This window comes from Melanostigma gelatinosum (assembly GCF_949748355.1).
Source record: "Melanostigma gelatinosum genome assembly, chromosome: 21".
NCBI classification, from domain to species: domain Eukaryota; kingdom Metazoa; phylum Chordata; class Actinopteri; order Perciformes; family Zoarcidae; genus Melanostigma; species Melanostigma gelatinosum.
The window spans coordinates 5114196-5131355 of NC_136654.1; the positions used below are offsets into that span (position 1 = coordinate 5114196).

The 17160-nt window shown below is 42.8% G+C and overlaps 1 protein-coding gene across 3 annotated transcripts; it reads right to left on the reverse strand.

The window, feature by feature from the left end:
- Positions 1 to 10715: 10715 nt before the first annotated feature.
- LOC306794742 (methionine-R-sulfoxide reductase B1-A-like) lies at positions 10716 to 14736 on the reverse strand. 3 transcript variants are annotated; one of them, XM_079292930.1, is made up of 4 exons: positions 13841 to 14736; positions 11976 to 12118; positions 11756 to 11873; positions 10716 to 11092 (listed from the first exon to the last, which is right to left on the reverse strand). In XM_079292930.1, the coding sequence occupies exons 1-4, from the start codon at positions 14622 to 14624 to the stop codon at positions 11076 to 11078; spliced, it is 1062 nt and encodes a 353-aa protein (XP_079149056.1). In that variant the 5' UTR covers positions 14625 to 14736; the 3' UTR covers positions 10716 to 11075. The 3 variants fall into 3 exon arrangements, with proteins under 3 accessions (XP_079149056.1, XP_079149058.1, XP_079149057.1); XM_079292932.1 differs by lacking the exon at positions 13841 to 14736 and adding an exon at positions 12773 to 12898; XM_079292931.1 differs by lacking the exons at positions 10716 to 11092; positions 11756 to 11873; positions 11976 to 12118 and adding an exon at positions 12974 to 13469.
- Positions 14737 to 17160: the final 2424 nt, after the last annotated feature.

Genomic DNA, 17160 nt, shown 5'->3' on the forward strand with positions numbered 1-17160 from the left:
AAAGTCACTCCTCATTTTTCGTGCGTTTTTTAACAAAAGTCCAGCAACATGTGTCAATGTCCCTTCATGCTGTGTTTATAATATAATCTTCCATCTTCACAGGAAACCATAGTTAGGTTATGTCACCAAACTACGGGGTTAGATTCAGGACTCGATCGTGAAATACTTGGTTAGCTTTAGGCAACGAAACTGCTTAGTTAGGTTCAGGAAAAGTTTGTTGTTTGAAATAAAATGACTACGGAAGTTCCATTACTTAAGTACTGACGTTAAAGGTACGTGAGAAATAAATCAACGTTGACTTCTCACTTCACACGGAGCACGAACAGCAATCAAGACTGTTTTTTGTCTGAGGAAGTAGCTGTATTTAATCATGATGGAATGAAAAAGCAAAACAGATATAGCCTACATTTAGTCCTTGTGAAATATGAACTTTAAACAGAACAAAAACAATGTTGGTTTGAAACAAATTTGTCAAAATGGCGCGCTTGATGTACTGTGGAGTTGGTGGGATTCATTGTGCCATCGTGGAGTAATACTGGACTGACCGAACCCATAATAAGTCTTCAGTGTTAGACAGTTCTGAAATGGATGCTTCTGGATACCAAAGCTATTTTCCCAAAATAGTTTTTGACAATATATGTGTTACAGTATAAATCACAAGTTATTGGCACTTTGTTATTGTCTTTTGAAATACAAGTGAGGTGCTACATGGCAGCACATCCATATGGATGATAAATCTGAGGGGGATGACAATATCTATCGACCCAGGCCTCCTCCAAGCTGGCAGTATGTCAATTTCCCCAAGTCTCTAAACAGAGAAGGCATCATTTACCCTTCTGTACTCTCCGAGCACTCCTCCATATTGATCCGCTGTGATGTTGAAAAACAATCGGAGACGTGCCACTCTGCAGTCAAAGTGATCAATAATGTGGGCTTGCTTTGTTTTGTTTATACCATACAGAGTCGGTGGTGTCTTTTCTTCAAGTGCGAGGTTGAAAGGATTTAGCTTTTTTTTGAAGGCATGTTTTATGCCAAAGTGGCTCATATTTGTCTGTTTGTTTGCAAAATATCTTTTAAGGGCCTTTGGACAATCTATATGGGATGCGAATGTGAATTTACAAGCTAATTGTCAGCTTTTGTCTCCATTTTGTTTTTAAAATGAACTTTATTTTGTTGACTTTTAAGATGGCAGCTGAGATGGCGGTTACGCTTCTCTGTTAAACTAGTTAGCTTTAGCCTGAGTTTGGCGTTAGCTAGGCGTTTTTTCCCACCATGACTGAATTGGAGTCATTTCGTTTTATCAAGATATCATTTTATCAACATTTATATTTCTTGTTAAAAATACCAATGGGGGAAAACGATGAAGTAAATGTCGCTTTAGCTGTGGCTAAGGCTCGACGTGGCTATATGTGTCCTGCTAGCTAACTTTTGTTTTCGCTTCATTCCGTGACAGAGCGTCCAGTAAATGTGGTTTCCATACAGAGTACAGTTAGATTTGGTTTTTAGCTTTTCAAAAGCTTTTCCCAGGATTTATACATTTTGATTATGTTTTGATATAAACAGATGTCAAATGTCATACTCAGGTCTTAACTCAATTTATCAAAATATAGATAAGATATTTGCTTTTCTAGGCAAAATTCAGCAACATTTTGTATCAATACTGGTCATATTTGAAATAGTTTCTTTTTCTTGTTTTTTTGTTGGTACACATCAATGCCATAGTGGGATAAAAAACTGAATTACTGCTATCATGAGATACTTGAGTTAAACATCAGTCATAACATGAAAGATATGCTATCATTGGTTCATCAATAACATGCGCAAAAAAGGAAAAAACAATCTCCGGGTTATTATTATAGCCCACTATATTGTAGCTGCGGACAAAAAGAAACTTATATCTGCAGAGCGTGCTACATATTTCGGCCGATATCAGCTATCATGTGCAGTATCCGGCTAATCTTGAATGACAGTCGAGTGTATGGGAACTTCGCTCCCTTTGACAGTTTACAGCGGAACACCTGAAGAAAGGCATTCCCACACACACACACACACACACACACACACACACCTGTATCTGTACATGACATCATCGGTGTTGAATTCCTACCTACCTGTGTAAGTCTGTGGCTGTGGGAAGGCAGACAGCTGTACAAAGCCCAGCAGTGACTGTTGTGCGCTGTAATCCTCAGTAAAGTCCCCGTGATGACCTGCGGCGGCTGCTTCAAAGCCTTTCTCAATACAGACTACCCAAAGCAAACAACTGTACCTCGCTGTATACTGTGACAAAATATTCTCAATTTGAAAGGTAAATGATGTCTTCTAAAAGGAATTATAGAATTGATCAAAACCTTAAGAAGGCATCGGGGCCAGTTCAGGGCTTAAATGAGACTGATCTACTCGGGGTGACAACAGCATGTTAGCCAGACCCTGCTGTGCAGGTCACTAACACATTGGGTGAGTCTTTTAGCGTGCTTCCCAACGGTTGTGCACTAAGACGACTTTTACACTAAAGAGAATAGATGTAATTGGTTATTTCCATCCCTGACAGTCTTTTTGAATTTGATGAATCGGTTTGTTATTTGTTTAAATATCGGATATTATTTTGATGGTGGCTTTGCACCGATTTGTTGACACTAATATACTTATTTTTTACCAAGTGGGAGTTAAACTGTCAGGAATTACTGATATCTCTGGCTCACAAATTACAAGTAGCAGGCCGACGTGAACGATTATTCCGTCTCGGCCGCATGTAATTATGGTATGTATGTACCCATGTGAATGCAGCATAACCCATGACTGTATTATTAGAACTAGAAATCAAACCCAGATGGCATCAATGGGGCCTTCTCACAGTAGCCATTTTGGCATGTCATTGCAGGGTAAACAGCTGTAATTAATAACATGAATTATGGTCCTGTTCCATTTAGGTTGGCACGGGCCCTGGTATTGCGCATGCAATGACTGTGACACACTGAATAGAATGGGACTACAATTAATTTGATCAATTACACCTGCTTACAACCCTGCCATGGCATGTTAACGATTTACTATTTTCACCATCTTGGTTCAAAAATACAGATCCGGCATTTGTTTTGTAAATATTTGGTCAAAAACCAAAGTTGTGAGGCGATGATGGTGCTGGATGAAAAGAGGGTCACCAAAGGTATCACACGAAACAACAATAAAACAACGATTTTTGACGTTGTCTGGTGCCTGTCTAATGGAAGTCTATGGGCAAGGATTTTTTTTGTTGCAATTACGTGGTTGGCCAAAATGAGAGCGAGCACAGTGACTCTGTGGGGGGGTTGATTATACTCATACAGCGAAAAAATGACAACTTGTTTGCTGGTTCTATTCAGCTCTTCGAATACATCTGTGTTAGAACCCCCATGATGCCTCAGTGCGATGCTGAGCCTGGACACACATCTCTCACTCTATCAACAAAACATCCAGGGAACAAAAAGTTTCCATCGATTGACAGCTACTCTAGTTCTGCACTGAAAACACACAGGAATTTGTGCTCGGCACCAAAGATGTCAACAAGACAACAAAGCCTTGCGGGATGACCAATTAAAAAACTTTACAAACACAGCACGCACAGCGACCAATGAGAGAGTCCATACAGCCCTGGCATCTGTGCACTGTTAGTGTGTTGTGTGAAAGCCAGTGGCAGGGCCACATTCTCGACTTTAACTGCAGGGCAGAGCTCTGCGGCGAGCTGGGTAAGTATAGGGCACGGCAGCACCGTGCATTATCACATGGGTGTGGCTACGAGCTCGCTGCTCGAAAAAATGTTTTCAATTGTGGAGTAAAGAAAGGCACGTAAAGTGCCAGGCATGCCTGCACAGGATCCTCACTGTGTGACACGGGGAAATTTAAGGGTAATGATAAAAAAATGAACGGTTTGCCGGTTCACAGCTGAGTCCTTATTGCTGAGAGAAGAGGTGAGAGTAGCTGCTTCCATGAGACTCAACCTGATGCCTCCCTGGCTTATCATATTTACTGCAGGTCATTGTGGTTAACCAGTGACCACTGTCCAATAAAACCTCACCGTGTTTCTTGTTTACAGGGAGCAAAAGCAACCGTTCGTTCACTTGTGTTTATTTCTTGCCTGATTCTTTTTCTTTCTTTTTTAAATTTTTTATTGTGTGAACTTTTAAGGGAAAAGCGTCTTGGTTGAGAGATACACTGGAGGGGGACAAATAAACTTCAGATGGTTCCTGCTTATTGGAAACATTCTGGTTTTACACTAAAACAAATATTTAGACTCTCACTGAGTCATTATATATCTCTGTGTGATAGGATTTGGGGGAAATCCATAATGATCTGTTGATATTTGTTGGCAGCACGCTGACCAATCACGTGCCTCCAGCTTTTTTGGGCCCGTTCACAACCTTGTGGTGTAACAATGCAGGAGGAGATAAGGCTTCAGCTGTGTCACGCAGCGCTGAGATGCAGACAAAACAACATGGAGAGAGAAATCACCTTATCGCTTGACATCTGACATCTGTTCGATCGAGAGAAGAAACTAAATGTTACATTCAGCGAGACGATGGGTTGTTTAGGAGTTAGTTTCTCCTGCAATGCATGAATTTGACTAATACAAAAAAAAGATCAAGATTCAAAAAGTGATGTTTTCTTCTCTTTTCATTTAAAACTACAAGACTCCTTTTTTACAAGTTGAGTGTCCACTCTTCAGGAACAGGAAGCCATGTGCATCTTTGAGACTTTTCGGTTTGAAAAAGGTTTCATGAACCCAAAGCTTTTAGTATTTCCTGTCTCCAAAGTCCTTCAACTAAAAATACACAAACATCACCACAATGGCAATTGCAAGGTCTTCATCTGACCCTTAACAGGAAGGGTTACCTTATACATGCAGGTTTTCTTTAAACCATTCAGGTGATTCAATCTAAACTACAGCTGCTACACTTTACACCGATTGAATCAAGAACTTGTTAATTAGTGACCTTCATTTGTTAAATGAACATCATGCTGCATTGAAAAAGACATGAACTATAAACTCATGTTTTCAATGGCTACTGAGGTGAGAAGTGAGAAGGAGGATCATTTTCTCATGGACTTCTATAAAATCGGACTTCTTTTTGCAACCAGAGGAGTCGCCCCCTGATGGCAATTAGTAAGAATGCAAATGTAAGGCACTTCAGCATTGTCTTGGTTGCCACACACACATGAAAGAGGCATCAATCTCATATGATGTTTGGCAAGAGAGCAAATAAGCCTCTTTTAATGACAGCAGTGCTATCAGCTGATCTGCGCTGCACTTCACAGCAGCAAGCAATCAGCTCCTCTGATAGCTTATCTGACAGGTGTAACTCAAGGTAATAAGGCCACCCTGTAAAATGTGCTGATCAGCGCTCCACTCTACTCACAGGTTACGGGGAGCACAGTATAAGTGTGTGTGTGTGTGTGTTCTCGCGTGCGGGCATCCCCTCACTGACCTTTCCATTTTCCTCTGTATCAAATTCAAACATTAAGCCAAGAATCTTGGACTGCACGCTACAGCTACCGAGCAATTTACTGTGGTACAGTGTGCAGTGGATTTTCAAACACCATACGATTCCGTGATCCACAGTCATGATGTCATTCATGCAACAGAAAACTGGCCTATAATCATTCTGGTCACTTCTTCTCTGCTATGAAATTCCAGCAGGACGATATATCAGAAGCTGGACGCGGCTGTAAATATAGACGCACACCGCGCTGGTAGACCATCTGATAGTTAGCAGAACCAGTGGACAGGATAAAAAATGAGTAATGCCAGCATTGGTCTCCGACACGGTGCTCCTGTGGATGCCGAGCTTTTTTAAAGTTATAACTTCACCAACATGCCAAGGAATCCTCCACTTGATTGTCGGACAATTTAAGCTGCGGAAATCAATGGACTGTGGAGCGCGGGGGGGCCTCAGGAAAACTTTGAAAAGTTGTAAGATCTTCAGCAGTCTCACCACAGAATTATACCTCTGTGAGCCTGAGCATGAGCCACTGAGAGAGACAGGCCGCCTAAACAAACATGACCCCCTCAACCACTGCCACCACACAAACAACACTCACACACACACACATGCACGGCAACGTCTGCTTTCAGAGCATATCACAGTTCCAGGTCTGCAGCGGAGGCCAAGAGAAAAAAGCTCCTGATTAAATAGTTTACAGGGGGGGGGTTAGCTCAGCAGCTTTGAAGCCAGTCGCTGTGCTTGCTTGTTATCTGCTCTCGGTGACTGAAGATAACGCAGTTAGACAGCGCTCAGACACGGTGTTTACTAACAGTCAGCGGCGGGACATCCACGCTGATGCAGACATGTGGCTCTGCAGAAGGACAACCAGATGGCGATGAGTGGGCAGATGTATACTTCAACCTGGATGTGCTTCTACCTGCTGCTGCCGGACACGTCATGAAGCACTTTGTGTAGACTTTGAACCGGGGTATAGCTGTTCCTGCTTAAAACCCCAAACACATTCCATTGCATTTAGTAGTTCTAATTATGGCTGTGCAAATATATAGCCTTGGTTTTATATACCTAGATTTAAATGGAGGTGAATAGAACTTAATTTGTGGCGCTCAAAGCGTCCAAAGAAAATGACTCAACGCCTCCAGTTTGTGTCTGGCTGTATAGGAAACTGCTTGTCACTACCAATCTCACGCTCCCTTACTGCCTGTCATCTGTCCTCTATTAACCCTCTAATAAGGCCATAAAACATATCATTATGAAAACATGTCTCGACAGAAACAATGTCGTGTCTGTGTGATTCGCAAAACACTCTAGCAACAGTTTTCAGGGGAACTAGATGTGAAGGTGGTCAAATGTGTGGCTTTTTGGCTTTTTTTGTTTTTATACCTTCTTAAAAAATGAATCACGTAACATGTAAATATTCGTAACCTTCGAGTATGGTCATGTGAAACAGGTATCGCTTATAGACGTAGCAGGATGACACCTTGCACAATCCGAGCAAATGTGAGACATCTGAGAGGAAAAAAGGCGATGAGTCAGCAAACACCCTTGTTGCTTTCCGGCTCAAACCCCGTCTGACGCTGAAAGGTGTCGATACCTCGCTGTCTGTGCTGCCCGTTCACTGACTTATTGAGCCGCAGCCCAATGCTCTGGATCTCCGAGCATGATGCATGGCGATAGGTGTGTGGGGTCCGCAGGGACCTGACAGATGCCACTGACATTGGGGACACAGGCGGGCCCGGTGAGCCGGGCGCTGCGCTCGCCATGCATCACATGTCAGGACATCAAGATGGATGGTGGCGATTTGCTCCGTGTCCAGAGGATGGAGCATAATTTAGCCCGGATGCTGAGTGACACTTGTCCCACTGAGGGACCGGTTAGCTGTCTGCGAGATGACGATGGTTGTAGACAGTTTATGATTAAACTTCTGACCTCACAGAATAGGATGAGAGAAGACGCTTTTCAAATGTACAGCTTTTGTGAACAGACTTTTCCAAACTCAAGGCTAGCATTGCTTGAACACTGTTAGTAAACAGCTGCTGGTGAGTGTGTTTGTTTACGTTGTCAATAACAGCAACAGTTTAGGTGTCACAATTCAAATGTCACACAAATCTCCACTGATTTGTACGCATGTAGGTCAATTTACTTGTCATTTGTAATACTACTACATACCCTAAACATGGGGGGAGAAAGAGGAGTACGAAAAGCCACAAAGTTCCCAGGCTGGATTCGAACCAGGGACCTTGCGGCGATGCAAAGTGGAAGGAGCTATTTGGGGTGCCAAGGGTTCCAAGTTAAAGTCCCGTTCATTTGTCCTCTAATCAGGTACGTGTCTCACAGATTGCAGCTCTTCTACGGCTTGGCTCGGCATGAAAGTCCATCGGTCCAAAATATGAACAACCACGTCAGAAAATTGTGCCTCTTCGATAACAAGCTTTCGTAATAAAACGTTTGGGGAGACGTTAATTCCAGCTCCCGAGGTGCGAATATCTCGGTTTCTGCTGAATAGATTTTGAGCAACCGTTTAAAAATGAATCCCCCTGACTTTATGGAAGGGCGATACTTAATCAGTGGAGTGACTGCTTGAAGCCATCGAGTTCGACACCCATCGCAAAGTGAAGACTACTTAACAACTGAACAAACAAATACAAATAAAAAAAGAATTGGAAGCATCTCTACTCCTTCTTTAGTGCATTATGAAATGTTCAACAATCACCCATGGGGAAATTCATCACGCTGTAAGCGGTACTTTGCTGACATCACAGACACACCCTGTTGTTAAAACACAGTTTCCTGCCAAGAGCAGTTAAGCAGAATATAATTGCTTTGGTGCGAAATGACATCACAGTGAATGAACAGCCTTTGAGTGAATGAGCAAGTTGAAGCCGAAGACTGTCTTCCTGGAAACATGACATTCAAAGCACGGTTTCTGTTGGTGAGGGAGGGGTGGCCATCACAATAACACTTCCCTTTCAGTGAAATGTAACCGTATAATACTCCTGAAAAGGGAGATTAGACTGTCTTCCTGTAGGACAGGATACCACCAACATGCCCCGACGCTGGCGTGGTGGAGCTTTCCTTGTGTAGCAGCTGCCCCTATGAGCAGAGGCATTCACATGAATGTCTAATGGTTCAATCTAACTCTTAATCTAGATGTAGAGAATTGCGCCTCACTGTCCCATGACAAAACCATTGTCTCTGTAACTGTGTGCTTGTGTGTGTTTTGGCAAGACATCCTGCTGTAATATGGCCTAATAACCACCATGTCATCCACCTGTTTCTTTGGCTCAGGGGTTCCAAGGGTGTTACAATGGGCTGACATTATTCATTGAAGAGAGAAAATGAAGAATGTGAGACGAGGGAAAGCTAATGAGAGGAAAAGACTGAAGTAACTAGCATCAACGACATGTTAAAGTACAGTGTGCAGAAAGGTAAATCACATCCAGATTGCACCAATCCTCACAGGCTGATGGAACAGCGTAAGATGATCCAAAGGCTGCTTTTTTTTTGTTGCTTTAATTAGAGCTCACCTCACTTATCTGATGTAGCAATCACACTCTCATTTCCCTGTGTTTGCTTTATGCTTATCAGACGTAGACACTCCTGTACAGTTTTGACGGGCAGAGCATAACCATACCACTGCCAAGGTTGTGGGTTTGATTACTAGCGGGACCACCTTTGCTTAAAATGCGCACACTCACAGTAGGCCTACAGGGAAGCATCGTGGGTAAAAACACCCACCAAATGGACTGAAAGACTAAACTGCAGAGTGTTTGCCTGCCAAGACAACACAAGAGGAAATTTACTCAGCCATAACAACCTCAATGCAAGGTCAGGCGTCTCCTCTGAAAGAGGGCTGAAATTCATTTGAATACCTTTGGCAGCGTGTAGAAGCACAGTTGTATGTAGTATGTGTGGTGCTCCGGAATATTCAAATTGTTGATGCTGAGGGTTCAGCGACATCGACTGATGTTATGATGACCTCTCATAATTGCACACTACAAGAAGTGATGTTTTGAAAGAAAACACGCTTCAAACTTTACTTGTCTGTGGCGAGACCAATGAAATGGAGGACGGCGTGTGTCTTTGTGTGTGTGAAAGCTGTATGTGAAGGTTATCGATGCATGACATAAGGGGAAACGAGATGTGAGAGATCTGTCCAAGACGAGTATGGTAGTCAGTGTTGTGATTGGCACACACATTTTTCTGTGTGCGTGTGTCCATGTGTGTGTGTGTGTGTAGGCTACTTCCTTGCTAATGATAGCCCTCAGTCTCTCACCAGGCGGCCGGTCTACTCCTCTAAACCTCATGGTCTTTGCCAACCCCCAGAGCCCAGAGAATAAGGCCTGCAGCTGGGCCACAGAGAGAGCCCGGGCCCCTGTTAGCGACTGAAATCAACCAACATTCATAATGAATGTCACGACAACAAACACAGACAGCTCATGCTCATAACAAGCAAGCATGCACATGCAGCTAGTACACCACACGCTGTACAAGAACAGATAGTGTCACACACTGTTTCCGTCAGGCTGTGTGTAGAGGAGTGAGCGTGATCTAGCAGCATGATCGCTCCATCTAGAGGTCAGTTTGAGGAACATCAGTTCCTCTACTTGTCTAAAAGTATTTAATCCAGAAAAATTGTCCCTTATATTTTGGTATTAAGTTATTATTACTGATATGGTAGCATTTTACTGTTATAGTCAGTGGAGGTAGAGCTAATTTTAAAGGAACAGGAACTTTAACAATCTGACATGGTGTTGCACCTGGGTAGTTTAATCTCTAACAATGCATCATGTTTCATAAGTTCATCATATGTTTGGAATGTAAAATCTTAATTTATAAAGACACTATAGCTGTCAGATAAATGTAATATCGTAAAAAGTATTCTACTTCTCTTTGAATGGTTTTGAAGTATAAAGCAACACAAAATAGAACCGTACAGTACGTACCTTCACTGAAAATAAATCATAAACGACAAGACAAAAATATATTGAAGTATCATTTGTTGTTTGTTTCTCATCAATATCCTGTAACAATGGAGCAGTCATCAAAATGTTTTACATTTGTCCACTAAACTCTTGACTGAGTGAGTTTTTCAAAGTAAAATGAAAATGTAGAAAAGTTCTAAAGTTCAAAAGAATCTTAAAATAAACATAAAAAACAGATATTAAAAGAGCAGACTGACTGAAATGTGAGCTTCTCCAGTGCATAGATAATACGGTTACATTTAACCTGAGGAAGTACTGTAAATGGGAGTAAATTACACCAGCAATAGCATGTACAATTAAACAGTGAAACACATAGCAGACATTTTTTAATTATTAATAAGATTATGTGCATCTACTGATTTAATTCAGATTGATAAAATCATAATCATAAAGTTAAAATGTATTTCAGTAGGTATTTGAGGAATGATTTTTTGTTTTGTAAAGGAATATTTGCAGAGGTAAAGTCCGGTCACTTTGTCACAGGCGGGTCAAAGATTCTTCAGTGGACAGGACGTCCCTCTCAGGCCTTTTCCCCCGTCCACGTCACCCACTGACCCAACCTGTTCACTGGTCCTGGACTGAGCGGCAGCTGGAGTAGAAACTCATACCTCGCTCTTCACTGCTTGTCCTTACCTGGGACAGAGACAAAAGAGATGCAATAATGCTCAGTGGACAGATTGGAAAAGAGCTACAAATGTGTTAGCTGCAGGCACAAATACAGGAATGGAAAGTATCTCAATACATTTACTTGTGTTTTATTTATTATTTACAATTTCACATCAAAGACACATGCTTCTAAAATATAATGTTGTGGTCATTGACAAAAACTCTAAATTTCAACCTGTTTTCAATGCAATAAAAACATCTTTTTTTTTCAAGAACTGAAAACTTGTTTTTCATAATTCTGGTGCAACACTTTGTTATATTGGGATAATAATCCTAAAATATACTGCAGCATACATAAAAGAGGCCATTCGGCATACGAAGTAGTCTTACTTTTGTTACTTTAAGTACATTAAGCACAATACTTTTGCATTTTTACTTAAGAAAGCTGTTGAATGACAGACTTTTACTTGTAATGGAGTATTTTTACATAGTTGTAATACTACATGATCTGAATACTCCTTCCTTTAGGACATCTCTCTGCAGAGACAACGTCCTACTTTACTTGAGTGAATCTAGCCTCGCTGTGGAGGGATCTCATTATTATTTTTTACTTTTGGCAGAAAATGCGACTCAATTAAAGCCTTCTTCAGTCACGTGCCTGTGTCTCACTCACGTCTGTGGTACTTTTACCTTTGTTTGGGACAAACTTCAGCGAGTGACTGAATATTCAAAAGCGCGAGACTCCTTCTTCCGGGCCGTCATTTACAAACTCATGGCCGAGCCCGTTGCCACACTTGCCACACAGAACCTGCGTTCACAAAACAAAGTCACATCATCCTCCTGCCTCCTGTTTGATGCGTGTGAAATGATGCAGCAGCAGAATAACAAAGAGGGATCAGAACACTGTCACCTTGAAGGCAGTGAGACTCTCCATCATCTTGGTGACACTGTCCTCTCTGATGGTGTCAGTGAAGGCCGGCCACGGAGACGAGTGGGCGAACTTGGACCGACTGGAGAACAGCGGATGGTTACACTGGGAGCAGACATACATACCTGCAGGGGACAGTTACTTTTAAAAGCCATTGGATTGTTTGTCATTTTGCACCGCAGAAACGGTGTTTATGTAATAGGGCAATGGGTCGAAAGGTACAACTTAGGGGGTCACTAGATCATTTAAAATAATTTAAAACCAAAACATTTGAACAATTTTATTTTTCTGTAAAAAAATAAATTCTTTGAAAAATCACTCTTTGGCCGACAAAACTTATGTCAGCACAAAAGAGAAGGCCAGATGGCTTTTTAAAAAAGGGGTCACAAGCCATGGTTATAATCACCGCAATAGTGATTTACTTAAATATACCACAACTATAGTGCACGTTTATTTCACTATAAAATAAAATAATACTACTGATGTGTTTTACCATAGTTATTAACAGCAGATTTATTATTATTATTTTACTTTCTTTAAGAAACTTCTCTTTGAATTTACAAATCTGACATACAATGGAAAATAAATAAATACATTTGACAAATTCTGTGACACCACGTGCCCTTCCTCTCTACTCATCACTGCGATATTACAATTGAATAATACTTCCCCATTTAAAGCCGCCCATCTGAAGCCAAACCTCGACCGAACCTCTATAATCCAGGCTAAAGGAAGGTTACATCACATCACTGTCTACTAAACAGCCACCGCCTGCTCACCTGGTTTGAAATTGTCTTTGTAGGCCTCACCGCCAAAGAAACGACAGAAAGACATGCTGCAGTGTCCGCAGCTGAAGGCTGAGCAACTCGTAATCTGGGTCAGTCTTTATTCTAACGCCAGTGACAGGTGACACGCGCTCCTGTTTTTCCTCCTCTCGTGTGAAGTGATCCAGGAAGGAGATTTAACGGGAGCTCCTCCCACTGCAGCTGCCTGTATCGACGCTAGATGTCAGTGTGTGACAGCAGGAGCGCACGTGCATTGTAATGGTCCCCTTGTACACACTCCCGTTACAACTTGAATTATTTCCTAACACTTACGCTGAGTGAAGAAGATGCAGAATCACAGACACGGACAACCTAACAAACAATGTGAATTTATTGTAGTTAGTTGTCATCTCAGAGAAATCTTGTCAGCGTTATCAGTGTCCGGCAGGTACCAAGAGCATAACTGTCAAAACACTTTTAGATGTATTTTATAAATGAGACACAGACTTCAGTCATGAAAATAAATCTATTTTTCTTGGTAGAAACAGGGCGAGTCATCAGAAATAGTATTTCTGTCCATTGCAGGTCTGCGTCCATCATTCATACTTGCAGTAGTGCTTCAGTGCCTCTGGCAGCTCCAGCCAGTCAATGGCCATCCTGTGGACAATGTGCTTCTGGATGGCTTTCCTACACAATGTCTGCAAGGACGAGACTGATGCAACAGAGAAAGAAGGCAAAATACACAAACAGCTTGTGGGTCAGCAGAATCACAGTAGTGAGGACAAATTCAAGAGAATGAATGGGTCCCTGGGCCAGAGCCTGATATACAGATGTAGAAGTGTGATGAATAGTTATTATAATCATAACATTTATTGTAAAGCAACCAACGGATACAAAATGGCCACAAAGAGACTCAAAACCCCATAGAACTCAAAAAGACTACAAAGAGATGCAAAACAACTTAAAAGAGTCTGTGAGTGCTGGACCACCTGCGAAATGTTACACAGTAACACGTCTGTGCCCGGGGGCCCTTTGTTTTACCATTCAATGATGATTGATGAACAGTATCAATGTAATACTCACATCCATACTCCACCTGGACGATTCGGACACACTTGGTGGCAGCAAAGACATCCACCACAGCATGGAGAGGCTGGATGGAGGGAATCCCCTTTGCGGACGCTCCCATGTCTTCACCATTGATGACAATGTGCATATCAGCCAGGTCCTGCCCTTTAGCCACATACAGTACTCCTATCCGGCTGCGTCTGGCTGTGGGAGGCAGCGCGTTGGTCTTATACAAGTCATCCAAAATGTGGCTGTAGCGTCCGGGCCTGCTCCGACCCACCAGCTTGTCCATGGGGATTCGAACATCCTCAATGTACAAGTGAGAGTCAGTGAAGAAAGCCTTTGGTTTGGTGTTGTCTCCTGCTGTGACTCCATCAGCGCCTCCAGCTCCATCGCCAGCCTCCCCTCGTCCGAGCCTCCGGCCCCCAGCCAGACCTCCGTCTCCAGCCTCTTGGCCCCCCGCTCCAGGATCGTCTATGATCTTGTTGTGGTTGCGAGTGATGGCGAAAACCCAGCTGTCGCCTGAGTCTGTCAGGTCCGGGATGGAGTATTCCGGTACCACGTCTAAGCTCCCGGGGTCCCTGGCAGTCAGGCCGACTCGGAGGTGGCCGCACCAGCCCAGCTCCTTATCCTCGATCTCGATTAGAAAAATCTCCCCGGGCTTCAGAGGGTGCTTGCTGAAACACACTCCATTGGCAAAGCTCTCCACACGTGTGGCCTGGGTTCCAGAGAAGTCCAGTCTGACATTAGATCCATGTATCGGGTGGAATTCCATGAACTGGTCAGGGGAGGGCTGCATTTTGAGTTGGGCCGCTGTCCAAAAAAACCTCAAGAAACAGAGACAGACTTACTGAAACTTGGGAATCAAACAGCTTTGCAGTGGTTTCGACCAGATCCCAGCTCTGCTTATCTGTGGGCCACTCAGAGAAGCTTCTGGTGGAGGGCTATTTTTGAACTACATATGTCAACAGATGGCAAGGTATGTGTGATGTGTGTGTGTGTGTGTCCGTGCGTGTGTGGGGGTTGGCCAACATGCACATGCCCTCACTCTCACTAGACATGCACAAAGATTGAAGTGGGGTTAGCGGGAGCAACAAAGCCCTCCGGGCTCCGGCACTCATTCAGTTTCACAAACCCATCATGAAACCATATGGCATGGAGATATGTGGAACAGCAGGCCTTTCATAGGCTGCACTCTGAATATAGTCACGCCCCGCGAATTTATTCTTATGTAGAGCAGAAATTAAAGTAAAATACCAGGATGTAGAGAGCTGTGGAGATTTATTACGGCAATGGAATTATAGCAGAAGAATATGAAGAAGAATTATATTTCAAAAGGAATACCATAGATACTTCTTTATATTCATTATATATGACTGAGAGTAAAGGCTCCTGCGCACGGTGTCACTCCCTCCAGATTTAGTTCATATCATTTCAGTTGAAAGCTATCAGGTATTTTTATTGAGTCGTATTAATTATACAGTATGATAATTAGGAGCTACCCCGCTCCAGCCCTCAGTGGTTACATAACAGGTCTAATATGAAGTAATTTGCAGTGTGCAGCTCTGCAGCTACCAGGTCCAGAGACCACATGTCCACGGCCTCATTAATATGAGCTCTGGTGCTCTGTACCAGGTGGTCTCCACACAGACACCAGGCTGAACAGCAGACACAGGACGAGTCAGGACAAAGTCAGTGTGACTTTCAGTGGCTGCTGCTGCTGGCGGTCCGGAACGTTGTCGAGGTCAACAATTCGGCATGGACCTCTGGTGGGCCAGAGCTGTGGCCTAATGATGTCATGTGATTGCTCTGTCATGGGAAGACCCTGCTTGTGTCTGTCCTCCATGTTATTGTACAGGCTTTGATCCAGGAGTCCGAGGTTGAGGCACATATGATCTATATGTCACATGAAAGACAAAGACATTCCACTTCACGTTGTTGCATCGTGTCCGGATCCAGACATCGCAGCCGTGAAACCTCCCATGTTGGGGCCCTGGGTGCGTACATCCTGCTTAAACATAAATAAATTAAACTGTATGAGTATAAAGACATAAACTAAATATAATCATACAAAGGCAACAAATTATTAAATAAAAATGTTGGGGTCTTGGGTGATACTTTCAGTCATGCAGCCAGCCAGGCTACTCAGGAGCATTGTCACTGTTGAGTTATTGTCTCTCACAGCTGCAGCCTGCACACCACTCGGCCGTTCTTCACATTGCCATTTCGGCTTCTGGTGTGTTTTTATGTAGGCCAAGATGGAAGGAGGGAGAAGAGGGAGAGAGATGGGGGGTACATTATTTATCCCCTTCTTTCTTTCTTTCTTTCTTTCTTTCTTTCTTTCTTTCTTTCTTTCTTTCTTTCTTTCTTTCTTTCTTTCTTTCTTTCTTTCTTGTCACGAGACAATTTCCACCTTTTTGCCATATTACACAAAAGTAATGGTAATAATTTGGTACTTTAGTTTTGCATGTGTGTTCCCCAGATTAGAACAGCTGAACTTTAGCTGTCACCTTGTTTTATATAATTAGACAGCACTTACACTCTGGATGCAGAGTGGTGTGGGTGCGTTTTGTGTTTGCGCGTCTGTTGGGGCTGCAGGACTCTTAATCTGGATTACCATGCAGCTCGGCCATGCTCTTCATAATCTGTTTGGGGAGCTGTGATTCTCGGCAGCGCATGACACATCTGGATGCAGGCAGTCGGTGAAGGGGAGGTATGTGTTTGTGACTGTACGAGAGAGAGAGAGAGAGAGAGAGAGAGAGAGAGAGAGAGAGAGAGAGAGAGAGAGAGAGAGAGAGAGACTCCTCACTCCGCGGTCCTTGCACACACAAATGGAGAGGGAACCAGCAGGCGACAACCCAGACCGGCGGGTTTAGTCACATTTCCATGCAAAGAATTTTTTGTGTAAGTATATTTTATTCCTCATTTCCATTTATGTTGTCATTCCCAATTATTTAAAAAACAAGACTAGGAGTCAGCAGGAATATGTCTTGCCTGCATGGGTCTCATACCGGACTGTGCGCACTGATGTCGTTTGCAGCATGTCAACATGTCTACATGTCACACTTGTTTTGTGCATTGTTAGTCATCCAGAAAGAGAACGAGCGCAGCTCTGGGAGTCAGTGTGAAAGTGTGAAAATTGATTTTGTAATATGTGCACTATTTGAAAAAGTGAAAACTTTCAACCCATTGGTTAAAAATATATTTTCAAACTCATATGTACAGAAGAATCTGCATCTGACCTCAAGCATATAAAGAAGAGCACTGATAGCAATCTGTACTCTGAAGGATTGTGATGTTACTAATAGCTACAATCAACACTGGGTCAGGGAGAT